Genomic DNA, 26699 nt, shown 5'->3' with positions numbered 1-26699 from the left:
AAAAAATGCATACACATAAAAAATATGAGAAAAATCTGGGGAAGAAAATATATCCCATGGCCGGGCGCGGTGGCTCAAGCCTGTAATCCCAGCACTTTGGGAGGCCGAGACGGGCGGATCACGAGGTCAGGAGATCGAGACCATCCTGGCTAACACAGTGAAACCCCGTCTCTACTAAAAATACAAAAACTTAGCCGGGCGAGGTAGCAGGCGCCTGTAGTCCCAGCTACTCGGGAGGCTGAGGCAGGAGAATGGCGTGAACCCGGGAGGCGGAGCTTGCAGTGAGCCGAGATCCGGCCACTGCACTCCAGCCTGGATGACAGAGCGAGACTCCGTCTCAAAAAAAAAAAAAAAAAAAAAAAAAAAAAAAGAAAATATATCCCATATTAACAATGGTAACCTCTGGAAAATGGTATTATAGATAATAATCACTTGTTTCATTGTAACTTCCTATATTATCTAAGATGTTTAACAAGGAGCACTATATGTATTTTTCTTTTTTTTTGAGACGGAGTCTCACTCCCTCGCCAGGCTGGAGTGCACAGGCATCTCAGCTCACTGCAACTTCTGCCTCCCAGGTTGAAGCGATTCTTGTGCCTCAGCCTTCTGAGTAGCTGAGATTACAGGCGTGCATCACCATGCCCTGCTTTGTTTTTTTTTTTTTTTTGAGACGGAGTCTCGTTCTGTCGCCCAGGCTAGAGTGCAATGGTGCAATCTCGGCTCACTGCAACCTCTGCCTCTTGGGTTCAAGTGATTCTCCTGCCTCAGCCTCTCGAGTAGCTGGGATTACAGGTGCCCACCACCACACCCAGCTAATTGTTGTATTTTTAGTAGAGACAAGGTTTCACCAGTTTGGCCAGGCTGGTCTCGAACTCCTGACCTCAGGTGATCCACCCCCTCCAACCCCCGGCCTCCCAAAGTGCTGGGACTATAGGCGTGAGCCACTGCACCTGGCCCAAATTTTGTATTTTCAGTAGAGACAGGGTTTCACCATGTTGGCCAGGCTGGTCTCAAACTCCTAATCTCAAGTGATCCACCTGCCTCAGCCTCCTGAAGTGCTGGGATTACAGGCGTGAGCCACTGCGTCCGACCAATTACATGTTTTTTGTTTTGTTTTGTTTTTTGAAGCAGAATTTTGTTCTTGTTGCCTATGCTGGAGTGCCATGGCACGATCTCGGCTCACCACAACCTCTACCTTCCAAGGTCAAGTGATTTTCCTGAATTTTGTATTTTTAGTAGAGATGGGGTTTCAACATGTTGATCACGCTGGTCTTGAACTCCTGACCTCAGGTGATCCACCCACCTTGGCCTCCCAAAGTGCTGAGATTACAGGCGTGAGCCACTGTGCCCAGTCACATGTATTTTAAAAAATTTTAAGTCTCGGCCGGGCGCGGTGGCTCAAGCCTGTAATCCCAGCACTTTGGGAGGCCGAGTCGGGCGGATCATGAGGTCAGGAGATCGAGACCATCCTGGCTAACATGGTGAAACCCCGTCTCTACTAAAAAATACAGAAAACTAGCCGGGCGAGGTGGCGGGCGCCTGTAGTCCCAGCTACTCGGGAGGCTGAGGCAGGAGAATGGCATAAACCCGGGAGGCAGAGCTTGCAGCGAGCTGAGATCCGGCCACTGCACTCCAGCCTGGGCGACAGAGCGAGACTCCGTCTCAAAAAAAAAAAAAAAAAATTTAAGTCTGTTGTAAAAAATTAAAGCATTCAAGAACAACATTAAGTGAAATATCCATCGTAACTTCATTCAACCCCATGTAAGCACCAGTAACTTTGGTAATGTGTTACTGTTAAAATCAGAGGGGGAGAAAAGCTATTATCTTTTCTTATGTGATTGATTTTTTTAGAGACAAGGTGCCACCACATCTGTAATCCTAGCACTTTGGGAGGTCGAGGCGGGAAGATCGCTTGAGCCCAGGCGTTCAAGACCAACCTGGGCAACATGACGAAACCCCATCTCTATCCAAAAAATTACAAAAATTAGCTGGGCATGGTGGTGCACGCCTGCAGTCCCAGCTACTCAGGAGGCTGAGGTGGGAGGATGGCTTCTGCCTGGGAGGCTGAGGCTGCAGTGAGCTGAGGTTGTGCCATTGCACTTCAGCCTGGGCGACAGAGTGAGACCCTGTCTCAAAAAAACCAAAAATACGTATTCACTTTAAGACGGCAGCTGCTGTGGGCAGGTTGCTCCGAGCATCAGCTGCCGGCATGTGAGTGTCATTCCTTGGGGTATTTCTGCCACTGCAGCCATCAGGCCTGCTGATTCTGGAAGAACAAGTTTGACAAACATGTTGTGGTCTGGTTCCGGTCAAGCAAAATTCTGGCACCAGTTCCTCATACTGTGCACCTGATGTCACCCAGCATGCGCCCTATTTTAAGGGTACAGCCGTTGTCAATGGAGAGTTCAAAGACTTAAGCCTTGATGACTTTGAGGGGAAATATTTGGTGCCTTTCTTCTATCCTTTGGATTTCTTTGTTTTTTTTTCAAGATGGAGTCTTGCTCTGTCACCCAGGGTGGAGTACAGTGGCACGATCTCGGCTCACTACAACCTCCGCCTCCCAGGTTCAAGCGATTCTCCTGCCTCAGCCTCTCAAGTAGCTGGGAGGTGCCTGCCACCACGCCCGGCTAATTTTTGTATTTTTAGTAGAGATGGGATTTCACCATGTTGGTGAGGCTGGTCTTGAACTTTTTTTTTTTTTTTTTTTGAGACGGAGTCTCGCTCTGTCACCCAGGCTGGAGTGCGGTGGCCGGATCTCTGCTCACTGCAAGCTCCGCCTCCCGGGTTTACGCCATTCTCCTGGCTCAGCCTCCCGAGTAGCTGGGACTACAGGCGCTCGCCACCTCGCCCGGCTAGTTTTTTGTACTTTTTAGTAGAGACGGGGTTTCACCGTGTTAGCCAGGATGGTCTCGATCTCCTGACCTCGTGATCCGCCCGTCTCGGCCTCCCAAAGTGCTGGGATTACAGGCTTGAGCCACCGCGCCCGGCCGGTCTTGAACTCTTGAACTCAGGTGATCCACCCGCCTCAGCCTCCCAAAGTGCTGAGATTACAGGCGTGAGCCACCGTGGTGGATTCCCACTTTAGCCATCTTGCCTGGATAAATACACCAAAGAAGAATGGCGGTTTGGGTCCCATGAACATCACACCTTTGTCACATTTCACTAAGCAAATTCCCGAGACTACGGTGTGCTGTTAGAAGGTCCTAGTCTTGCACTAAGAGGTCTCTTCATAACTGACCCCAGTTGAGTCATCAAGCACTTGAGTGTTTTTTGTTTTGTTTTGTTTTTTGAGAAGGAGTCTTGCTCTGTTGCCCAGGCTGGAGTGCAGTGGCGCAATCTCGGCTCACTGCAAGCTCTGCCTCTCAGGTTCACGCCATTCTCCTGCCTCAGCCTCCCAAGTAGCTGGGACTACAGGCGCCCGCCACTGCACCCAGCTAATTTTTTGTATTTTTTCAGTAGAGATGGGGTTTCACCATGTTAGCTAGAATGGTCTCGATCTCCTGACCGCCTCAGCCTCCCAAAGTGCTGGGATTACAGGCGTGAGCCACCACACCTGGCCGCACTTGAGTGTTAATGATCTCCCAGTGGGCTAAAGTGTGGAAGAAACCCGCCTCTTGGTGAAGGCATTCCAGTATGTAGAAACCCATGGAGAAGTCTGCCCAGTGAATTGGACACAGGATTCTCTAAAAATCGAGCCAAATCCAGCTGCTTCCAAAGAGTATTTTCAGAAGGTAAATCAGTAGCTTGCCCATGTGTATCTTCACCTTCTCACCCCAGAGAAGAACCACAGTTGAAACCTGCTTTTATCATTTTAAAGATGATTATCTGTGGCCCGGAGTGGTGGCTCATGCCTGTAATCCCAGCACTTTGGGAGGCTGAGGTGGGCGGATCACCTGAGGTTGGGAGTTTGAGACCAGCCTGACCAACACAGAGAAACCCTGTCACTACTAAAAATACAAAATTAGCCGGGCATGGTGGCGCATGCCTGTAATCCCAGCTACTCAGGAGGCTGAGGCAGGAGAATTGCTTGAACCCAGGAGGTGGAGGTTGCAGTGAGCCAAGACTGTACCACTGAACTCCAGCCTTGGCAACAAGAGTGAAACTTCATCTCAAAAAAAAAAAAAAAAAAAAAAAAAGAAAGAAAAGATTGTTTGTAGGCTGGGCACGGTGGCTCATGCCTATAATACCAGCACTTTGGGAGGCTGAAGTGGGCGGATCACCTGAGGTCAGGAGTTCGAGACCAGCCTGGCTAACATGGTGAAACCCCTTCTCTACTAGAATACAAAAATTAGCTGGGCATGGTGGCGGGTGCCTGTAATCCCAGCTACTCGGGAGGTTGAGGCAGGAGAACTGCTTGAACCCAGGAGGCAGAGGCTGCAGTGAGTGGAGATTGCACCACTGCACTCCAGCCTGGGCAACAGAGCGAGACTTCCTCTCAGGAAAAAAAAGAAAAATAAAAAGAGAAATCAGGCCGGTGCGGTGGCTCACGCCTATAATCCCAGCACTTTAGGAGGCTGAGGCAGGTGGATCATGAGGTCAGGAGATCGAGACCATCCTGGCCAACATGGTGAAACCCCGTCTCTATTAAACAAAATACAAAAATCTAGCCACTCCATCTCAAAACGGAACAAACAAAAACAAAACAACAAAAAAAGAGATCAAAGCTGTATATGCAGTCACATCAAAATACAAACACCAAGTATGACATAAACGGGGAAAGGAAACCATCTACGGGTGATTAGGAGGGGCGGCAGTGGGAAGATCCAGGGCAGCTGGAAGTCTCAGCCCCTCCACACTCCTAGTCTTTTAACTGCTGCTGCTGCTTCCCAAGACTTCCATGTCTTCTCCAGGCTTCTGGGAATACAGACATGCTCCCCAGCTCTCTAATTCTAATCCAGCCCAAATTGTGTCCAATGCCTTTTTTTTCTCTAAACATACAGCTCTGGAAATAAATTTTTATTTATATATACATATTTTTTTTTTTTTAGACAGGGTCTCACTCTCTGTCACCCAGGCTCAAAAGCAGTGGCACAATCATGGCTCATTGCAGATTTGATTGACCTCTTGAGCTCAGGTGATCCTCCCACCTCAGCCTCTAAGATAGCTGGGACTACAAGTCCGCATCACAATTCCCAGCTAATTTATTTTTATTTTTTATTTTTTTTTTGAGATGGAGTCTTGCTCTGTCACCCAGGCTGGAGTGCAGTGGCGCCATCTCCACTCACTACAAGCTCCGCCTCCCGGGTTCACGCCATTCTCCTGCCTCAGCCTCCCAAGTAGCTGGAACGACAGGTGCCTGCCACCTCGCCCGGCTAGTTTTCTGTATTTTTTAGTAGAGACGGGGTTTCACCATGTTAGCCAGGATGGTCTTGATCTCCTGACCTCATGATCCGCCCGCCTTGGCCTCCCAAAGTGCTGGGATTACAGGCTTGACCCACCGCGCCCGGCCACTAATTTTTATATATTTTGTAGAGACAGGGTTTTGCTAAGTTACCCAGGCTTGTCTAGAACTCCTGGGCTCAAGCGACCTACCCGCCTCAGTCTCCCAAAGTCCTGGGATTACAACAGGGGTGAGCCACCATGCCCGCCGGAGCCATCGTCTTTAAGGTTATAAAAAACAGTCAAGTTGCCTAAGCCTTTACTTAATGTTACAAAGCGAAGGAGAACTCCAAGAGCCCTTCTCAGTTTCAGCTGTGGGCCTAACCAGCAGCCCCCTCATTCCTTCCTTCTAGTGGTTCCCAAAAGCCCAGCCTCTCTAGCTCTCCCCTCCATGGTACATGGACACAAGGCCAGGCACTTTTCTGCTGATTATCCTGTGGAAGGAGAACAAAATACTAAAGATGGGAAAGTAACCAAGGGCCCAGAAGCCTGACAAGCCTTTGCAGGCTGAGCTTCTGCGGGTTGTCACTGGCCCAGTTCTGACTGATGAGTTGGCAGTTCTGAACTTCACCCAACTTTTATTCTCCCAAAGCTGGGAATCCTCCAACCTGTCTTTTGAGACCTCTTGTCCCACACTAAAAATGCACATTCTTTGGGATTAGAGGGAACTGGATTCACCTTCCAGAGCTTGTGGCTGGCCAGTGGCCTTAACCTCTCTGAACTATATCCTCATCTATAAAAGGAGATGAAATGACTACTTCTCAGGGCTGTCATCAAGACTGAATGAAATGGTTTTAAATCCACAAATATTTATAGTGCTTACTACTACTAAGTGAGGAGACCACCTCACTTATTGTCTCATGCCCCATATTGTCTCATGCCCAATTTCTGCCTCCAAAGAAAGAAGTAAAAACTAAAAGGCAGGCCGGGCGCGGTGGCTCAAGCCTGTAATTCCAGCACTTTGGGAGGCCGAGACGGGCGGATCACAAGGTCAGGAGACAGAGACCATCCTAGCTAACACGGTGAAACCCGTCTCTACTAAAAATACAAAAAACTAGCCGGGCGAGGTGGCGGGCACATGTAGTCCCAGCTACTTGGGAGGCTGAGGCAGGAGAATGGCGTAAACTTGGGAGGTAGAGCTTCCAGTGAGCTGAGATCCGGCTACTGCACCCCAGCCTGGGCGACAGAGAAGACTCCATCTCAAAAAAAACACAAAAAACTACAAGGCAGAAATGAAATCCACAGGCAGACAGCCCGGCACCGCACCCTGGATCTGGTTAAAGATCTACCCCTGACCTAACCGGTTATGTTATCTATAGATTCCAGACATTGTATGGAAAAGCACTGTGAAAATCCCTGTCCTGTTCTGTTCTGTTCTGATTACTGGTGCACGCAGCCCCCAGTCAGCAGCCCCCAGTCGCGTACCCGCTGCTTGCTCAATCAATCATGACTCCCTCACGCGGACCCCCTTAGAGTTGTAAGCCCTTAAAAGGGACAGGAATTGCTCACTTGGGGAGCTCAGTTTTTGGAGACATGAGTCTTGCCGAAGCTCCTGGCCGAATAAAGCCCTTCCTTCTTTAACTCGGCGTCTGAGGGGCTTTGTCTGTGGCTTATCCTGCTACACTATTGCTTGGCTTTGGGCCAGGAGGCGTAGCAAGGATAAAGGAGACTAACCCTTTTTTACTCTCATAATTTGTTCATCCTTTTTATTTGTTTATTTTTGAGACAGGGTCCTGCCCAGACTGGAGTGCAGTGGCATGATCATGGCTCACTGCAGCCTCAACCACCTGGGCTTATGCCATCCTGGGTAGCTGGGACTACAGGTGTGCACCACCACGCCCGGCTAATTTTTGTACATTTTGTAGAAACAACGCCTTGCTATGTTGCCCAGGCTGGTCCCGAACTCCTGGGCTCAAGTGATTCTCTGGCCTTAGACTCCCAAAGGTGTTATTATAGGTGTAAGCCACCATGCCCGGCCTTTTATTTTATTCTTTTAAGAGAGGGGGTCTCACTCTGTGACCTAGGCTGGAGTGCACTCGTGCAATTACCTCAATGCAGCCTCAAACTCATGGACTCAAGCGATCTTCCCACCTCAGCTTCCCAAGAGGCTGGGATCATGGGCACATGCCACAGCACTTGGCTTGATTTGTTCATCCTAAAAAAGTCCAGGGGATTCTTGACAGGCCTGCCCAGGATCCCCCTATGAGCTGGCCAAACACAAAGACTCCCAGGCTTGGGCTTAAATGACCAAGTAGATGGTAGATTTCCATGTAGTGAGATACACAACACTGGTGAACAAACAGGAGAGACGTGAAGCTCCATGTTGCTAGGTATTTTCATTCAATCTGAAGTGCTTGGGCGCCATCCCAGAAAGGATGTCAGGCAGGCAAAGTTAGAAGGGCTAGGGGTGTGGAATATGAGGCACCCTTGTGGCCGGGCACGGTGGCTCACGCCTGTAATCCCAGCACGTTGGGAGGCCAAGGCGGGCAGATCACCTGAGGTCAGGCTGATCAACATGGGGAAACCCCATCTCTACTAAAAATACAAAATTAGCCGGACGTGGTGGCCCATGCTGTAATCCCAGCTACTCGGGAGTCTGAGGCAGGAGAATCGCTTGAACCCGGGAGGTGGAGGTTGCAGTGAGCCGAGTTTGCGCCATTGCACTCCAGCCTGGGCAACAAGAGTGAAACTCTATCCCTCCACCAAAAAAAGAGGCACCCTTGTTTTAGATAGACAGCTGTGTGCCAAGGCAAATATCCCATCAGTTTATCAGAATAATCTGTAGCAGTCTCCTGTGCCTGGGAGAGAGACTGTATTAGCATGAAAAAGTACTCACGGCCGGGCGCGGTGGCTCACGCCTGTAATCCCAGCACTTTGGGAGGCCGAGGCGGGCGGATCACAAGGTCAGGAGATCGAGACCATCCTGGCTAACACTGTGAAACCCCGTCTCTACTAAAAATGCAAAAAAATTAGCCGGGCGAGGTGGCGGGCGCCTGTAGTCCCAGCTACTCGGGAGGCTGAGGCAGGAGAATGGCGTGAACCCGGGAGGCGGAGCTTGCAGTGAGCCGAGATCGGGCCACTGCACTCCAGCCTGGGCGACTAAGCGAGACTCTGTCTCAAAAAAAAAAAAAAAAAAAGAAAAAGTACTCACAAGAAGTCAGGAGAAAAAGCAGGAAACAATTATGTCAGCACAGTTGGTGCTGATGGCTGGGCTGCCATGAGCACAGCTTGGAATGCAGTCAGACACATAAGGGCTATGTGAAGTGTTGGTGTCATGGGGCATTAACCAAAAAATCTGTTATCGTGGATGGAACAGACCCAGTCAATCAACATCTCCTTAGTTATCTGTGTTTGGCTATTACTCTGGAGCGTTTCACTACAAGCTGGCCACAATGATCCCACTCTACAGAGAAGAAAACTGAGGCTCAGAAAGGTCAAGTATTTTACTCAAGATTGGAAGAGGAGGCCAAGATCTGAACCAAGTTAGTCAGACTCCAGAGCTGGTGCCCTTGAGTGTTATTAGAAATTTCTCTGCCTCCAGTCGGGCACGGTGGCTCACGCCTGTAATCCCAGCACTTTGGGAGGCCGAGGCGGGTGGATCAGGAGGTCAGGAGATCGAGACTGTCCTGGCTAACACAGTGATATCCCATCTCTAGTAAAAATACAAAATATAGGCCGGGCGCGGTGGCTCACGCCTGTAATCCTAGCACTCTGGGAGGCCGAGGAGGGCAGATCACGAGGTCAGGAGATCGAGACCATCCTGGCTAACACAGTGAAATCCCGTCTCTATTAAAAAATACAAAAAATTAGCTGGGCGTGGTGGCGGGCGCCTGTAGTCCCAGTTAATCGGGAGGCTGAGGCAGGAGAATGGCGTGAACCCAGGAGGCGGAGGTTACAGTGAGCCGAGATCGCGCCACTGCACTCCAGCCTGGGCGACAGAGCAAGACTCCGCCTCAAAAAAACAAACAAACAAAAAATACAAAATACAAAAAATTAGCTAGGCGAGGTGGTGGGCGTCTGTAGTCCCGGCTACTCGGGAAGCTGAGGCAGGAGAATGGTGTGAACCCGGGAGGCGGAGGTTGCAGTGAACTGAGACCACGCCACTGCACTCCAGCCTGGGCGACACAGCAAGACTCAGTCTCAAAAAAAAAAAAAAAAAAAAAATTTCTTCTGCCTCCTTCCTCCCCATGCTCCTTAGTAGTCTCTCAGCTTGCCTGGAACTATCTCTCTTCCTCCTTCCCCTAGGAAAGACAGCAACTTGTTGCTGGTCTTCTGGTCCCCACCCTCATCCCCTCATCTCATTCTCCAAGTCATTCGTGATAAATAAATGTGTGTGTGTGTGTGTATATATATTTTGAGACAGGGTCTCACTCTGTTGCCCAGGCTGTAGTGCAGTAGCACGTACATGGCTCACTGCAACCTCCACCTCCTAGGCTCAAGCGATCCTCCTGCCTCAGCATCCAAGCGTCCAGAGTAGCTGGGACTACAGGCATGTACCACCATGCTTGGCTAATGCGTAATTTTTTTTTTTTTGTAGAGACAAGGTCTCACTACGTTGCCCAGGGTGGTCTCAAACTCCCGGGCTCAAGTGATCCTCCTACCTAGACCTCCCAAAGTGATGGGATTATAGGCGTGAGGTACTGTGCCCGGCCTCATTCATGATCTTTCCAAACCTCAAACCTGAAGCAAGCTGCTGGCCTGCTTGGACTCCTTATTGGTTCCCTTTGCCTGAAAGATAAAGCCCACGTTTCTTAGCATGGTCTTAGAGGTGTCCAACATCAGGTACTGACAGAACCTTTAGCTTCACATCCTATCTACCACATCCTCCCTTCTCTTCCCACACAATCTCCTTGCCAGACCCACTAGGCCAGAATGTTAACTGTCCTCTCCATACTATTTGCATCTCTTTACCTTGAATGCCTTCCCATCCCTTATCCCACTGGAAGAACATCTACTGGTGTCTCAAAGTCATCTCCTCTGATCCCTCCTCCATCCTGAGGATGGAGTCATTCTCTCTGAGAAACTGGGACAGACTTTTAGATCACAATCACTTTAATTTACATGCCTATCCACCACACCAATCAACTTCCTAAAAGCCCCTGGGGGCACCAGTCAACTCACTGTATCTTCCATATGCAAAACCCTTTTACTTCTCACAGGAAGCTGAAGAAGGCAGCACTGTCACTCCTATTTCACAGTTAAGGGACTGAGGCTCAGGAAGATAACTTTATTGGCCTAAGTTCACACAGCAAGTAAAGGGGAGCCTAGAAAAACAACCCAGGCCTATCTGACTGATTCTGAAGGCTGACCATGGTCCAGGCAGGGGCTAAGGCAGCCTGGACAGGCCTCCCGAGGATCCCCCACGCGCTTGGCCAAGTCCCAGAAGCAGAGAGCAGAAGCCAGCAGAGAAGGAGAGGACAGTGAGACCAGAGAGGAGACACTGAGGCAGCTGGGGCCTGAGGGAAGGTGGGGTGGGTGGTGACAGATCCGACGACAGACGACAGACATGGGGTAGGACAGTGGCAACAACTCCCTGCTGTGGTGGAGACAGCCTGAGTGCTCGTTGAGTCCCAGAGGAGAGGCTTCCTCTCCAAAATGAAGACTTGAGGCCCCGCACTGGGCTGCTGTGAGCAACTGCCAGGGAAGGGCAGGGGATGGAGGGCTACCTTCTTTTTTTTTTTTTTTTTGAGACGGAGTCTGGCTCTGTCGCCCAGGCTGGAGTGCAGAGGCGCGATCTCGGCTCACTGCAAAGCTCCGCCTCCCAGGTTCACACCATTCTCTTGCCTCAGCCTCCCGAGTAGCTGGAACCACAGGCGCCCGCCACCTCGCCCGGCTACTTTTTTGCATTTTTAGTAGAGACGGGGTTTCACTGTGTTAGCCAGGATGGTCTCGATCTCCTGACCTCGTGATCCACCTGCCTCGGTCTCTCAAAGTGTTGGGATTACAGGCGTGAGCCACCGCGCCCGGCCGGAGGGCCACCTTCTAAAAGGTGGAGCCCTGTTCCCGGTACCTGCCTGCATAGCCTCTACTGCACAAACGGGTCTTTTGTACAGACTTCTTCTCTCACTGCTCTGGGAGTGTTTTCCTTTTTCTTCATCTTCTTTTTTTTTTTTTTTTTTTTTTGAGATGGAGCCTTACTCTGTTGCCCAAGCTGGAGTTCAGCAGCACAATCTCAGCTCACTGCAACCTCCGCCTCCCAGGTTCAAGTGATTCTCCTGCCTCAGCCTCCCTAGTGCTGGGACTACAGGCGCATGCCACCACGCCTGGCTAATTGTTCTGTATTTTTAGTAAAGATGGGGTTTCGGCTGGGCGCGGTGGCTCAAGCCTGTAATCCCAGCACTTTGGGAGGCCGAGACGGGCGGATCACAAGGTCAGGAGATCGAGACGATCCTGGCTAACCCGGTGAAACCCCGTCTCTACTAAAAAAATAAAAAAAAAAAAAAAAACTAGCTGGGTGAGGTGGCGAGCGCCTGTAGTCCCAGGTACTCGGGAGGCTGAGGCAGGAGAATGGCATAAACCCGGGAGGCGGAGCTTGCAGTGAGCCAAGATCCGGCCACTGCACTCCAGCCTGGGCAACAGAGCGAGACTCCGTCTCAAAAAAAAAAAAAAAAAAAGACGGTGTTTCACCATGTTGGCCAGACGGGTCTTGAACTTTTGAACTCCTGACCTCAGGTGATCTGCCCACCTCAGCCTCCCAAATTGCTGGGGTTACGAGCCTGGGCTCTCTCTCTCTGCCTGTGTTTTCTTTCTTTCTTTCTTTTTTTTGAGACGGAGTCTTGCTCTGTCGCCCAGGCTGGAGTGCAATGGCGTGATCTCGGCTCACTGCAAGCTCTGCCTCTGAGGTTCATGCCATTCTCCTGCCTCAGCCTCCCAAGTAGCTGGGACTACAGGTGCCTGCCACCACGGCCGGCTAATTTTTTGTATTTTTTTTTTTTTTCAGTAGAGATGGGGTTTCACCGTGTTAGCCAGGATGGTTTCAATCTCCTGACCTCATGATCCACCCGCCTCGGCCTCCCAAAGTGCTGGGATTACAGGCGTGAGCCACTGCGCCCGGCCTGTGGCTGTTTTCTTAACCTGGCAGTGTTTGGGCTGGGAATAAGGAGTCGGCTTTTAGCATCACGCTTCCCTGCCCAGCCCCACCCAACACAGCTTCCTTCTTCAAGGAGCGTACGGTCTCTGGGAGAAGAGTGAGACAGTCCCAGATAAGTTGGCTACAGAGTCAGCTTCCACCATCAGGCACTCCAGAATGCCCACAGCTGCCCTTTGAGGTGAGCAGATTCATCCCGGTTTTACAGCTAAGGGGAAGATGAGGCTCAGGGAAAGGTGGCCCAGGTCCCACAGAGGTGCAATGAAACCCCAGTCTCATGACCCTGCTCCACCAGAGCCAGAGCTGCCCTACCCCACCTCACTTTCCTTATTTATTGAAGAAAGTGGGTAGGCATGCCAGTCTAAACAGTCTGCCTGGAGTTTGGTGCTCCTGCCCTGACCTCCAGTGACCTCACCACAGCCTCAATTTCTGTAAAAGGAGACAGAGCCCTCCCAGACCACTGCAGCTGTGCCCTCCGTCCCCCACGCCAGGAGGGAGAACTTGCCTGCCAGACTCAGGCTGAAAAATCTCTTTGTGTGAAAGGTCCCCAGGAGGGAAGGGAGGAGAGGGCTCGTGTGTCAACAATATACATTTGGTGAGCTGCTGTTACGCCAGGCACAGAGCTGGTATATTTCACACTAGGAGTTTCTCACTTGGGATCCCCACTGGATACAACCTGTGCTTGGGTCTATGTGTTCATTTTTCCTGGGGGAAGGGACCCACAACTTCCACTAGATGTTGGAATGACTGCTTTATGAAAATTATAGGATATTACTATTTGGGAGGCTGAGACAGGAGAATTGCTTGAACCCGGGAGGTGGCGGCTGCAATGACCGAGAGCACGACACTGCATTCCAGCCTGGGCGATAGAGCAAGATTTCGTATCAGGAAAAAAAAAAAAAATTGGCCGGGTGCGGTGGCTCACACCCGTAATTCCGGCACTTTGGGAGGCCGAGGCAGGTGGACACCTGAGGTCACGAGTTCGAGACCAGCCTGGCCAACATAGTGAAACACCGTCTCTACTAAAAAAAAAAAAAAAAAATACAAAAATTAGCGGGGCCTGGTGGCGCTGTTCCTGTAGTCTCAGCTAGCTACTCGGCAGGCTGAGGCAGAATTGCTTGAACCTGGGAGGCGGAGGTTGCAGTGAGCCGAGATCGCACCACTCCACTCCAGCCTGGGTAATAATTGCGGAAACTCCGTCTCAAAAAAAAAAAAAATTATATCCTCACCACATGCCCCCTACCATTGCTATAAAGATAAGGAAACCAATGCTCTGGGGGACTGGGTGGGTTGCCCAAGGGCATCTGATGAGAAAGTTGTAAAGAGGAACAGAACAGGATTCCTGCTCTTGGGATGTCTTTGAAACAAGAGCCTCGGGAACTCCTAATTCATCTGTCCAGGTTTCACTCTGATGTCCTTCTTGGGGCAATCCTTCCCTGCCTCCTCCACCCCGCAGTGTTCCTTAGTCTTGCACCCAAGACCCTTCATGACCCAGCCCTTGCTGTATCATCTTGTTACTCTCCTCCTCCAGTCACCTCAAGACCTGTGATATCCCTTACCACAATATCTATACTTTCATGCCTTTGCACCTGCAGTCCCTCTGCCTGAATCACCCTAATCCCACTACCCTCAGACTGCCCGAAAAACTCTGTTCCTTCAAAACCCCATTCAAGAGTCACTTCACCTAGAAAGCCATCCCTGAGCCTCCTGGGTAGGGCGGGGGGTCCCCCTGAGGGTTCCCGTAACACCCCACACACTCAACTTTTGCTAGGCCACACAAGTCACACGTGGTCGAAGTTAGGTCAATATGTGATGAATGAAGACTTGGCAGTAGCGTTCGTCGCCCGGGCTCCAGGGCATAGTTCGCTAATGACACGGGCCTGCCCTTCTCACCACTGTCCCCCAGCCCTGCAAGAGCGGCACGGAATAGATGGCCAGCAAATAATTTGCTGACAGATTGAGCTGCTGCGGAGTTCGAGACACACGGCTCCCAAAGGTCCACAGCGGTGCCTGGGTGCCTGCCGACGCTGGGACTTCTCTCGCCGCAGCAGACCCCCAACTACCCACCCTCGAGCTCTGAAGATCCACCCTCTCCCGGGCAGGGCTCCCTGCCAGCTCTGCAAACCGCCTTCTCCAAACGCATGCTGGACAAAACCATTCTCCTCGCGGCAGAGACCCATCCCCCGCCCGGGCGGCCGCGCGCACCCGGCCCATCGCGCTCGCGCGGTTTGAATCTCCCGCCTGCGCGGGCGCCGCGGTGCAGGCGTGAGAGGCGCGGCGGCGGAGGGGCAGCGCGGCCCTAGCTCCCGCGAGGCGGGGCCCAGCGGCCGCTGGAGCGCCCCGCGGGGCCGGGGAATCGCGAGCCCGCATCGCGCCTTCCTGCCGCCGGGCTTCACGTGGAGCCAGCGCCGCGCGACACGGGCGAAAGCGGACAGCGACCTAGGCCCGCGTGGACCGGCCCGTGCTCCGGCTGTGGCCGCCCCGCGCACCGCCCTCTGCCCGGACCCTCCGCGCGCCCTGAGCGAGACCTACCTCGGTGCACGTCGGCCACAAGGAACTCCAGCGTTCCCCGCCGGGCCGCGAACTGCCCCAGAGCATGCGCTCTGCAGGCCTCTGGCCCCGACCCGGGCGAGAAAGGAAAACAAAGAGCCCGGCGGCCCCTGGCGGCCATCCCAGGATCTGCATGTGGCGCGCTCCCGGGCTGGGGGGAGCTCTTGGCCAGGCTGGCTCCCCTGGCCCGGTTCCAGTGAGTGTGTATTTTGGAAACCCCAAATCGGGACACGTGGACTAACAACCAGAAAGACTCCTTGAATTCGGTCTGTTTAGGAAAATCTCGTGCGGTAGGGTCTGTACGGAGAAAAAAGATATCTTCCCTACCCTCAAGAGGGCATGGAGAAGGATGAAAAATCAGACTATCAGCAACCACACAGCGCTATGACCGTGATACCCACAGGGGCATCTTACTCAGCGCGGGGCTTAAGAACGGCTTTCCAAGTTAAGTCTAGGAGGGCAGGACATCCTAGGAGAAGCGACGTTTGCAATGACAGGGAACCATGAGAACCCAGGGAGGTTGTGGGAAACTGCCAAGTAGATGGGAGCAGAGGGTGCCTGTGGGAGTGACAGATCATGGATGCAGGGTCTTGTGTGTCTAAGGGGTCCAGCCTGTATCCTGAGGCAGTGGGGATATATGAGGATTTGGGCACGGGAATGGCATGATCAGATTTTTTGCCCCGTGAGTTAACATCAGATGGGTATGTGCCCATGTCTTAAGGTTTGAGGGAGGCACATCTCACATGCGTGTGAACACCCAGTCATCATTCTTATGAGCTACAAAAGCATCCCGATATGATCAGATCTTATAGAACAAAATAGAGAATGGACTTGGGGAAAACGGGAGCCAAGTGGGGAAGAGCAAGAGGAACGAGAGAGACCAGATAAAATAGGAGATAAGGGTGTGAGTTGGGGTTGGGTTGGAGATGGAAAACAGGTACCAAGGAAAGGCTGTCTCTTGTTAATACACCCATTCTTCAGGATGGATACAAACAGTTCTTCAGGATTTCAGGTGTTCCCTGAAACCCTTGCAAATGATGTTTTGTTGATTTCACGTTGATTCAGACTCTGAGTCATTCTACTGCACCCAAAGTCTAGATGGACACTTTTGATGAGTTCTTACCAACTGAACTTTTTTTTTTTTTTTAGACCGAGTCTCGCTCTTGTCAGCCAGGCTGGAGTGCAGTGTTGTGATCTCGGCTCACTGCAACCTCTGCCTGCCGGGTTCAAGCGATTCTCCTGCCTCAGCCTCCTGAATAGCTGGGATTACAGGTGACTGCCACAACACCTGGCTAATTTTTGTATTTTTAGTAGAGACAGGGTTTCGCCATGTTGGCCAGGCTGAATTTCTTCTATGCAGGGCCTGCCACAAAGGACTCCCCCGTCTTCAGAGTTTCTTACCTCTCCAAGTTTACCTCTGCCTCCATCATGGACTCCTCTTTTGGATGATGTACTGTGAAATTTCTCCAACTTTTAACCCTGGGATCTCTGATCTCCCTCTCTCTCTCTGCTGTCTTCCTCCAAGATCTTATTCATGTAGCTTCATGTAATAATAATAAATGATGATGATTATTATTGCCTATTTTGTAAGAGCCTTTATTTTGTTAACTACAGAAACATATCCATGTCAGCTCATGTGTTCCTCATGAAAACCTCCTGGCAGTTGGAATATAAGAAAACTGAAGTTTAAAGAGGTAAAGCAAGTTTTCTGGGGTCATCGCACAAGTGGTGGAAGGTAACCTGAACTCTTTCTTTGTTTTTTTTTTGACATGGAGTCTCTGTTGCCCAGGCTGGAGTGCAGTGGCGCAATCTCGGCTTACTGCAACTGGGTTCAAGCAATTCTCCTGCCTCAGCCTCCCGAGTAGCTGGGATTATTACAGGCGCTCACCACGACACCCGGCTAATTTTTGTATTTTTAGTAGAGACAGGGTTTCACCGTCTTGGCCAGGCTGGTCTTGAATTCCTGACCTCATGATCCACCCACCTCAGCCTCCCAAAGTGCTGGGATTACAGGCGTGAGCCTCTGCACCCAGCCTTAATTTTTGTACTTTTAGTAGAGATGGGGTTTCTCCATTTTGGCCAGGCTGGTCTCAAACTCCTGACCCACCCAGGCTAGAGTGCTATGGCATGATTTCAGCTTACTGCAATCTCTGCCTCCTGGGTTCAAGCGATTCTCCTGCCTCAGCCTCCCGAGTAGCTGGGATTACAGGTGCCCACCACCATGCCCAGCTAATTTTTGTATTTTTAGTAGAGACAGGGTTTCGCCATGTTGGCCAGGCTGGACTTGAACTCCTAACGTCAGGTGATCCACCCGCCTCGGCCTCCCAAAGGGCTGGGATTACAGGCATGAGCCACCGTGCCTGGCCATTTTTTGTATTTTTAGTAGAGACCAGGTTTCACCATTTTTGCCAGGCTGGTCAGGAACTCCTGACCTCAGGTGACCCGCCCATCTTGGCCTCCCAAAGTGCTGGGATTACAGGCGTGAGCGACTGCACCTGGCATTTATTTATTTTTTAGTTTTGTATTTGTATTTTTTATTTTATTTTGAGATGGAGTCTCATTCTGTTGCCCATGCTGGAGTGCAGTGGTGCAGTCTCGGCTCACTGCAACCTCTGCCCCATGGGTTCAAGCAATTTTCCTGCCTCAGCCTCCGGAGTAGCTGGGATTATGGACACGCACCACCATGCTAGGCTCATTTTTGTATTTTTAATAGAGACCGGGTTTCACCATGTTGGCCAGGATGGTCTTGAGCTCTTGACCTCAAGTGATCCACCCACCTTGGCCTCCCAAAGTGCTGGGATTACAGGTGTGAACTACCGCACCCCGCCCCAGTTGTTCTTTTGAGACTGAGTCTCACTCTGTCACCCAGGCTGGAATGCAGTGGCAGATCTCGGCTCACTACAACCTCTGCCTCTCCGGCTCAAAAGATCCTCCTGCTTCAGCCTCCCGAGAAGCTGGGAACACGGATGTGCACCACCATGCCCAGCTAATTTTTTTTTTTTTTTTTTTTGAGACAAAGTCTCACTCTGTTGCCCAGGCTGGAGTATAATGGCATGATCTCGGCTCACTGCAATCTCTGCCTCCTGGGTTCAAGTAATTCTCCTGTTTCAGCCTCCTGAGTAGCTGGGATTACAGGTGTGCACCCGGCTAATTGCCCATCTAATTTTTGTATTTTTGGTAGAGACAGGGTTTCACTATGTTGGCCAGGCTGGTCTTGAACTTCTGAGCATCAGCAGTCAGCCTGCCTTGGCATCCCAAAGTGTTGGGATTACAGGAGTGAGCCACTGCAACCAGCTGATATGGAGGTCCTGGTTGTAATAATGTACTGTGGGTTTTATAACATATATAAAAGTAAAACACATGACAGTATCAAAGACTATATAGTGAGAAATGGAAGAAATATTTTTATTTTTATGTATGTATGTATGTATGTATGTATTTTTTTTTTTGAGACGGAGTCTCACTCTGTGGCCCAGGCTGGAGTGCAGTGGCACGATCTCCGCCCACTGCAAGCTCCGCCCCCAGGGTTCATGCCATTTTCCTGCCTCAGCCTCCTGAGTAACTGGGACTACAGGTGCCTGCCACCACGCATGGCTAATTTTTTTGTATTTTTAGTAGAGATGGGGTTTCACCCTGTTAAGCCAGGATGGTCTCAATCTCCTGACCTTGTGATCCGCCTGCCTCGGCCTCCCAAAGTGCTGGGATTACAGGCGTGAGCCACTGCGCCTGGCCAGAAATATTTTTTTTTTTTTTTTTTGAGACAGTCTTGCTCTGTCGCCCAGGCTGGGGTGCAGTGGCCGGATCTCAGCTCACTGCAAGCTCCGCCTCCCGGGTTTAGACCATTCTCCTGCCTCAGCCTCCCGAGTAGCTGGGACTACAGGCGCCCGCCACCTCGCCCGGCTAGTTTTTTGTATTTTTTAGTAGAGACGGGGTTTCACCGTGTTAGCCAGGATGGTCTCGATCTCCTGACCTCGTGATCCGCCCGTCTCGGCCTCCCAAAGTGCTGGGATTACAGGCTTGAGCCACCGCGCCCAGCCCTGGCCAGAAATATTTTTAAGTGTTTTTTTTTTTTTTTTTTTGAGATGGAGTCACTCTGTCGCCCAGGCTAGATAGAGTTCAGTGGCGTGTTCTCAGCTCATGGCAACCTCTGCCTCCCGGGTTCAAGCAATTCTCCTGCCTCAGCCTCCTAGTAGCTAGGACTACAGGTACGTGCCACCATGCCCGGCTAATTTTTGTGTTTTTAGTAGAGAGGGGGTTTCACCATGTTGGCCAGCCTGGTCTCAAACTCCTGACCTCAGGCACCGGTCTCAGCCTCCCAAAATGCTGGGATTACAGGCGTGAGCCACCGAACTCGGCCTTTTTTTTTTTTTTTTTTTGAGACAGAGTCTCGCTCTGTCGCCTAGGCTGAAGTGCAGTGGCACGATCTCAGCTCACTGCAACCTCTGCTTCTAGGTTCAAGTGATTCTTCTGCCTCAGCCTCCCAGGTAGCTGAGACTACAGGCGAGCACCACCACACCTGGCCAGTTTTGTTTTTTTTTTCATTTTTAGTAGCGGTGGGGTTTCACCATACTGGCCAGGCTGGAGAAGATTCTTATACTACAGGTGAACTGGTTTAATATCAATGGAATGTAAACTATTTTTTTTTTTTTTTTTTTTTTTTTTGAGACGGAGTCTCGCTCTGTTGCCCAGGCTGGAGTGCAGTGGCCGAATATCAGCTCACTGCAAGCTCCACCTCCTGGGTTTACGCCATTCTCCTGCCTCAGCCTCCCGAGTAGCTGGGACTATAGGCGCCTGCCACCTCGCCCGGCTATTTTTTTTGTATTTTTTAGTAGAGACGGGGTTTCATCGTGTTAGCCAGGATGGTCTCGATCTCCTGACCTCGTGATCCTCCCGTCTCGGCCTCCCAAAGTGCTGGGATTACAGGCTTGAGCCACCGCGCCCGGCCAATGTAAACTATTATAAATTAAAAATGTACAATATGGCTGGACATGGTGACTCATGCCTGTATTCCCAGCGCTTTGGGAGGCCAAGGTGGGAGGATTGCTTGAGCCCTGGAGTTCAAGACCAGCCTGGACAACATCGTGAGACCTTGTCGCTACAAAAAATACAAAATTTAGCCAGCCATAGTGGCACATGCCTGTGGTCTTCACTACTCAGGAGACCAAGCTGGGAGGATCATTTGAACCTGGGAGTTCCAGTTTGAGGCTGCAGTGAGTCATGATCTTGCCACTGCACTCCAGCCTGGGTGACAGAGTGAGACCCTGTCCGAAAAAAAAAAAAAAAGTAAATCGCCTAAAGTCTCCAATTAAAAGGCAGAGACTGTCATACTGAAAAACCTAAAATGTTACCTACAAGAAATAAAATTTAAAAATAAGGCCAGGCACAGTGGCTCATGCCTGTAATTCTAGCACTTCGGGAGGCCAAGGCAGGCAAATTGCCTGAGCTCAGGAATTTGAGACCAGCCTGGGCAACATGGTGAAACCCCATCTCTACTGAAATACAAAAAATTAGCCAGGCATGGTGGTGCATGTGGTAGTACCAGCTACACTAGAGGCTGAGACATGAGAATTGCTTGAAGCTGGGAGGCAGAGGTTGCAGTGAGCTGAGATCGCACCACTGCATTTTAGCTGGGCAAAAGATTGAGAATGTGTCTCCAAAAAATAAATGAATATGTAAATAAATATGCTCAGCCAATGCTGGATCTGCAAAAAGAAAAATAATATAAAAGTAAATACCCAAATAATAAATTTGTACAAAAAGTAAAAGATACACTGTTGTTTTGTTTTTGAGTCAGGGTTTGCTCTGTTACCCAGGCTGGAGTGCAGTGGTGTAATCATAGCTCACTGCAGCCTCCACCTCTAGGGCTCAAGTGAGCCACCTCAGCCTCCCCAGTTGCTGGGACCATAGGCATACAGTACCACCCCTGGCTAATTTTTGTATTTTTTTGTAGAGACAGGCTTTTGCTGTGTTGCCTAGGCTATTGTTTTAACACTAGTCAAAAGAAACACTGGTGGCCAGCTGTGGTGGCTCACGCCTGTGAACCCAGCAGTTTGGGAGGCCGAGGCAGGTGGATCACTTGAGGTCAGGAGTTGATGACTAGCCTGGCCAACATGGTGAAACCCCGTCTCTACTAAAAATACAAAAAAATTAGCTGGGCATGGTGGTGCGTGACTGTAATTCCAGCTACTCCGGAGGCAGAAGCTGCAGTGAGGTGAGATTGTGCAACTTCACTCTGGCTTTGATGACAGAGTGAGACTCTTGTCTAAAAAAAAAAAGAGGCCGGGCGTAGTGGCTCACGCCTGTAATCACAGCACTCTGGGAGGCTGAGGCGGGCGGATCACGAGGGCAGGAGATCAATACCATCCTGGCTAACACGGTGAAACCCCGTCTCTACTAAAAATACAAAATATTAGCCGGGCATGGAGGCGTGCGCCTGTAGCCCCAGCTGTGAGACTCCGTCTCGGAAAAAAAAAAAAAAAAAAAAGAAAAGAAAAGAAAATAAATAAAGATGGAGGTATGCAGCTATGAGCAAATTGCTAAAGTTTTCTGAATTTCAGTTTATTATTAAAAAATAGAAACAAAGCCTACTTCACCATTTTGTGAGATTAAGAAAAAAAAAAGCTGGAGTGGGAGACAAAGTAGATTTTATGGCAGAGTATTTAAAGGAGTCAATCAATCAAGAGACAATATCTAAAACATAGTTGTATAACTATATACAACTAATAACAGAACTTCAAAATACATGAAGCAAAATACATGAAGCAAAAACTTATAGAACTGCTAGGAGAAATATAAAAATCCACAATTACACTTGGAGATTTCAATATCCCTCTCGATAAATGATAGAGCGAAGTAGGTATGAAACTAGCAAGGACAGCCAGGCACTGTGGCTCACGCCTGTAATCCCAACACTTTGGGAGGCCGAGGCGGGTGGATCACCTCAGGTCAGGAGTTCGAGATCAGCCTGGCCAACATGGTGAAACCCTGTCTCTACTACAAATACAAAAATTAGCTGGCCAGGCATGGTGGCTCATGCCTGTAATCCCAGTACTTTGGGAGGCCGAGGCGGGTGGATAACCTGAGGTCAGGAGTTTGAGCCCAGCCTGGCCAACATGTCGAAACCCTGTCTCTACTAAAAAAACACAAAAATCAGCTGGGTGTGGTGCAGGCGCTTGTAATCCCAGCCACTTGGGAGGCTGAGGCAGGAAAATCGTTTGAACCCAGGATAGAGGTAGCAGTGAGCCCAGATCATGCCATTGCACTCCAGCCTGGGAGACAGAGAAAGACTCCATCTCAAAAAAAAAAGAGATCAGCCTTGAGGCTAGGGGCAGTGGCTCACGCCTGTAATCAACACTTTGAGATGCCGAGGCAGGCGGATCACTTGAGGTCAAGAGATCGAGACCAGCCTGGCCAACATGGTGAAACCCCCGTCTCTACTAAAAAATACAAAAAACATTAGCTGGGCATGGTGGTGTATGCCTGTAATCCCAGCTACTTGGGAGGCCGAGGTGGGAGAATTGCTGGAACCCGGGAGGCGGAGGTTGCAGCAAGTCAAGATGGCTCCATTGCACTCCCTCCTGGAGACAGAGTGAGACTCAGTGGTGAAATAAAAAAAAAGGCCGAGCGCAGTGGCTCACGCCTGTAATCCCAGGACTTTGGGAGGCTGAGGCGGGCGGATCACAAGGTCAGGAGATCAAGACCATCCTGGCTAACATGGTGAAACCCTGTCTCTACTAAAAATACAAAAAAATTAGCTGGGCGTGGCGGCGTGTGCCTGTAGTCCCAGCTGCTGGGGAGACTGAGGCAGGAGAATGGCATGAACCCAGGAGGTGGAGCTTGCAGTGAGCTGAGATCGTGCCACTGCACTCCAGCCTGGGGAACAAAGTGAGACTGTCTTGAAAAAAAAATCGGAATTGGATACTGTATCCTTGGTTCCTGAGAAGTCAGAAAATGTTATTTAATAAGTGATCATGCCACTGCACTCCACCCAGAGACCCTAAGAAGCTTTTCACCGATATACTCCTTTGTCCTTATCACAACTCCACGAGGTAGTTTATCATTCTCATTTTGTGACACGAAATTGAGGCACAGGGGCTAAGTAACTCACCCAGAGCCTCATAAACAGCAAGTGGTGGGATCAGGATTCAAATCCGGGCGGTGTAGGACTTCTAAGATGGGCAACCAATACTGTCTGCCTACACAAAGAACAAGGCCAGAGTGCCTGTTTGGAAAGTCTAAAGGGGTATTGCAAGCTGAAGTTCAGCAGAGTGGGATCTGAACACCTACTGACAGCTTTGCTTCAGCTGTATCTTGTAGGTCAATAGAAATTCTCATTTCCTGCCCAGCACTGCAGTTACCGAACTCCACCTGAGAATATGAATTGAAAACATACTAAAGTCACTGGTTCAGAAAAAAACCTTACTCAGGAGAGATCTATGTAGTTAGAGCAAGACACGAACGGGACTGGGCATACACAGATGGATGGGACTGACTATTTGGCTTCTTCCTGAGCAGGGAACTTGAGGCCTGCTTCTGCAGAGGTGCCACTTCTGGTTGTGGACTTGGATTAGCCTTTTGGTTCCTGGGTTTCCCCATGGGAATATGCTGTATTAAAGCCCCCCCTCAGCACTAATATGCTAAGTGCTTACCTAGAACAGTGCCTGGCACAGGTAAGCGCAAATGCAACTGGTTTAGGAAGATGCCTTGAGACTTACTGTCACCAGGCTGGAGCACAGTGGCGCTCTCAGCCCGCTACCACCTCCACCTACCAGGTTCCAGCATTTCTCCTGCCTCAGCCCCTACAGGCACACACCACCATGTCCGGGTATTTTTGTATTTTTAGTAGAGACAGGGTTTCACCATGTCGGTCAGGGTATCTAGATGTTGTGATCCACCTGCCTCGGTCTCTCTAAGTGCTGGGATTACAGGGGTGAGCCACCAAGCCCGGCTACATTTAAGATGCCCTCTTCAACACTGCCTCACTCCACTCCTAAGAAAAATCAAGCTGTGTATTCCCCTGCAATCCTAGCTAGTAACTAGCTTCCATTCTCAGACCAGTCCTGCCCTGAACACCCTGACAAGCAAGCTCTAGTCCACCAAACTCCAATCTCACCCACCTCCTTCAAACCTGTCCCATCAACTTCCAAATGGCTGTCCCACCTCCCCTATGCCAGCAGATAGACTTTACCTTCTAGATGATTCCCCATTACTTCCCATCCTTCAGGGTACTGAATATTTATGTTGGCAGCCAGTGTAGGGGGCTTGACAAAGTTCCCATTATGACCCATGTCATGAGGCAAGCAACTCTAGCAATCTTCAGGCTGAGGTGCACCAGGTAGCAAAGGCTCATACAACTCAGCTAGGGATACCACAACCTCCCATTGCTACCATTGATTTTCCTCCACTATATTGCAGGAAGCTAAAGGATTGGTCTAACAACTCATCTTGCACTCAACCCAGACTTATGGTCCTATTGGTCAGGATCTAATAACCATTTTCCCAATAACTTGCCAATATAAAGTGAACCCAAGGGGGACCCACCTGAGACTAGGTTTCAGGGCCTTTAGAACTGAAGCTATCATGCTAGTTTCCTTCAGCAGTACCATTCAGATTCTTGGCTGATGTCACCACAGCCATCTCCACATAAAAATGAACCACAAACATGTACAGCCATATTTATTTTAATACATTAACAAAGCAGATTAAGCAATTTGTTAGGTAAATTACAAATACATTAGAAATCACACAAAAGCAAAATACTCAAGGACTTTTAAAATACCCACCAACACTGTGTGCCTTCTGGAATCTGGCGTAAGGCCAAGCAGAGTCACTTCTCTGGTTCTTAAGGTATGAATGAGGTGAAAGAAGGTGCATTCCTAACCAAATGCCAAACTCCGAAGTCTTTAATACAAAACAGCAGCAGACTCTTCTTAAAAGAGGGCCAGGTGTGGCGGCTTACGCCTACAATCCCAACTACTTGGGCGGCTGAGGTTGCAGCCAAGATTGCAGCACTGCACTCCAGCCTGGGCGACAGAGCAAGACTGTCTCAAAGAGGTATGAAACGCACCCCAATCTTTTGCTCTAAGTCTGCCAGACTGTCCAAACCTCCCTGTTAAAAAAAAATCGGGCCGGGCGTGGTGGCTCACGCCTGTAATCCCAGCACTTTGGGAGGCCGAGGTGGGCGGATCACAAGGTCAGGAGATCGAGACCATGGTGAAACCCCGTCTCTACTAAAAATAGAAAAAATTAGCCGGGCGCAGGGGCGGGCGCCTGTAGTCCCAGCTACTCGGGAGGCTGAGGCAGGAGAATGGCGTGAACCCGGGAGGCGGAGCTTGCAGTGAGCCGAGATTGCGCCACTGCACTCCAGCCTGGGCGACAGAGCGAGACTCCGTCTCAAAAAAAAAAAAGAAAAAAAAATCGGTTTACCTACTCTCCCTACTATATAAAGGACCCCAAAATTAAACATCAATGCTGAAGTGTGAACTGCAGACTGTCTTCTTTCCTAAAAGAAAATAAATAACGATTAGACTCCTGAAGATCCTATTTCAACTTAAAATCTAGTACACTGGACATGTTTCCTGCATGGTTTGTCTCCCCAGTCATTGTCCACAGGACTCTGGGAAGCTGTAGGAATATGCAGGCGCAGACACAACGCCCAGCTTCATCTTCAACGTTGTGGAAAGGGACTGTACATCATGGGGCAGAGCCCTAAGCTCCCGTAGGCCACTTGGACAGAGCCTGGGGAGAGTGACCTCCCAGGGTATCCACGTTGGAATGCTCATTAGTGAGGAATTGGAGTAACTGATAAATCCAATATTGCTAATCACCCACAGTATTTTCAAGGGCTAGAATCTTTTTCTCAGCTCAGACTACAGATGTAGACAGCCAATTAGGCTTCCTACAGTTCACACTAGGTTAACTTTTACTACATTGCACACTTTTAATCAGCTGATTAAAAGAAGCAATTTTTACATTAGAGTGTATGTTGAGGTTATGTCAACATGCCTACAAAAATGCAGCAAAGTTTACATTTGGGTGTATCAAACAAAAGTATTGCTCTGAGAATGATTCAATGCCTCAGAGGTAAATAAATCCTGACCGACTAAAATAAAGGTCTCTTCAATCCTGCTTCCATCACAGAAATCATTGACACAAGAGCTGATAAGCCAAAAACAATTAAATTTACTTACCAAGTAAGAGTTACTTGGAATCCTTAACAAATCCTGCAAAACAAGGTATTAATCTATTAGTACAGCAAAACACTAATCTTTTTCAATGAGGGGCCTCACGGTATAGCCTGGGGTTGGAGTGCAGTGGCACAATCATAGGTCATTGCAGCCTTGAACTCCTGGGCTCCAGCGATTCTCCTGCCTCCAGCTACCTATCATCGTGCCTGGCTACTTTTTAGCCAATTTTTCTTAAACACTTATTAAGACTTCAATCCAGATTGAGTGCTCTAGAAGGTTGTTTCCTGCATGGTTTGTCTCCCCAGTCATTGTCCACAGGACTCTGGGAAGCTGTAGGAATATGCAGGCGCAGACTCAAGGCCCAGCTTTATCTCCAACGTTGTGGAAAGGGATTGTACATCACGGGGCAGAGCCCTATGCTCCCCTACGCCACTTGGACAGAGCCCAGGGAGAGTGACCTCCCGGGTGTATCCACGTTGGACAATCAGTGTAATGCG

At 49.9% G+C, this 26699-nt stretch overlaps 2 protein-coding genes, 2 non-coding genes and 1 pseudogene across 7 annotated transcripts in view; 1 reads left to right on the top strand and 4 right to left on the bottom strand.

The window, feature by feature from the left end:
- RCC1 (regulator of chromosome condensation 1) overlaps positions 1-25137 on the bottom strand; it is a 34695-nt gene extending 9558 nt beyond the window's left edge. Inside the window, exons 1-2 of one of the 4 annotated variants that reach the window (XM_050795536.1) lie at positions 24133-25137; positions 16418-16556 (exon numbers count right to left, since the gene is read on the bottom strand). Coding sequence is in view for 2 of the 4 variants with exons in the window: in XM_050795520.1 (XP_050651477.1) it covers positions 14999-15151 (153 nt within the window). In the remaining 2 variants the exon portion in view is untranslated. Of the gene's footprint in view, positions 1-14998; positions 15166-16417; positions 16557-24132 lie in introns of those variants that run through there. The other 3 variants (XM_050795530.1, XM_050795520.1, XM_050795529.1) reach the window with 3 other exon arrangements.
- The window catches only part of LOC126958026 (dnaJ homolog subfamily C member 8), a 614804-nt gene that overhangs the window by 245844 nt on the left and 342261 nt on the right, over positions 1-26699 (top strand). The window lies entirely within an intron of this gene.
- On the bottom strand, positions 15708-15805 carry LOC126945637 (uncharacterized; annotated as a pseudogene).
- Positions 25585-25788, bottom strand: LOC126944946 (small nucleolar RNA SNORA73 family). The gene has a single exon (XR_007722241.1). It is a non-coding gene; the product is annotated as a small nucleolar RNA SNORA73 family (small nucleolar RNA).
- On the bottom strand, positions 26478-26682 carry LOC126944943 (small nucleolar RNA SNORA73 family). Its single transcript, XR_007722240.1, has one exon. It is a non-coding gene; the product is annotated as a small nucleolar RNA SNORA73 family (small nucleolar RNA).

Source organism: Macaca thibetana, chromosome 1, assembly GCF_024542745.1.
Source record: "Macaca thibetana thibetana isolate TM-01 chromosome 1, ASM2454274v1, whole genome shotgun sequence".
Classification (NCBI taxonomy): Eukaryota; Metazoa; Chordata; class Mammalia; order Primates; family Cercopithecidae; genus Macaca; species Macaca thibetana.
Note: the sequence above shows the minus strand (reverse complement) of the source record. Positions and strands in the feature narration are given on the sequence as shown.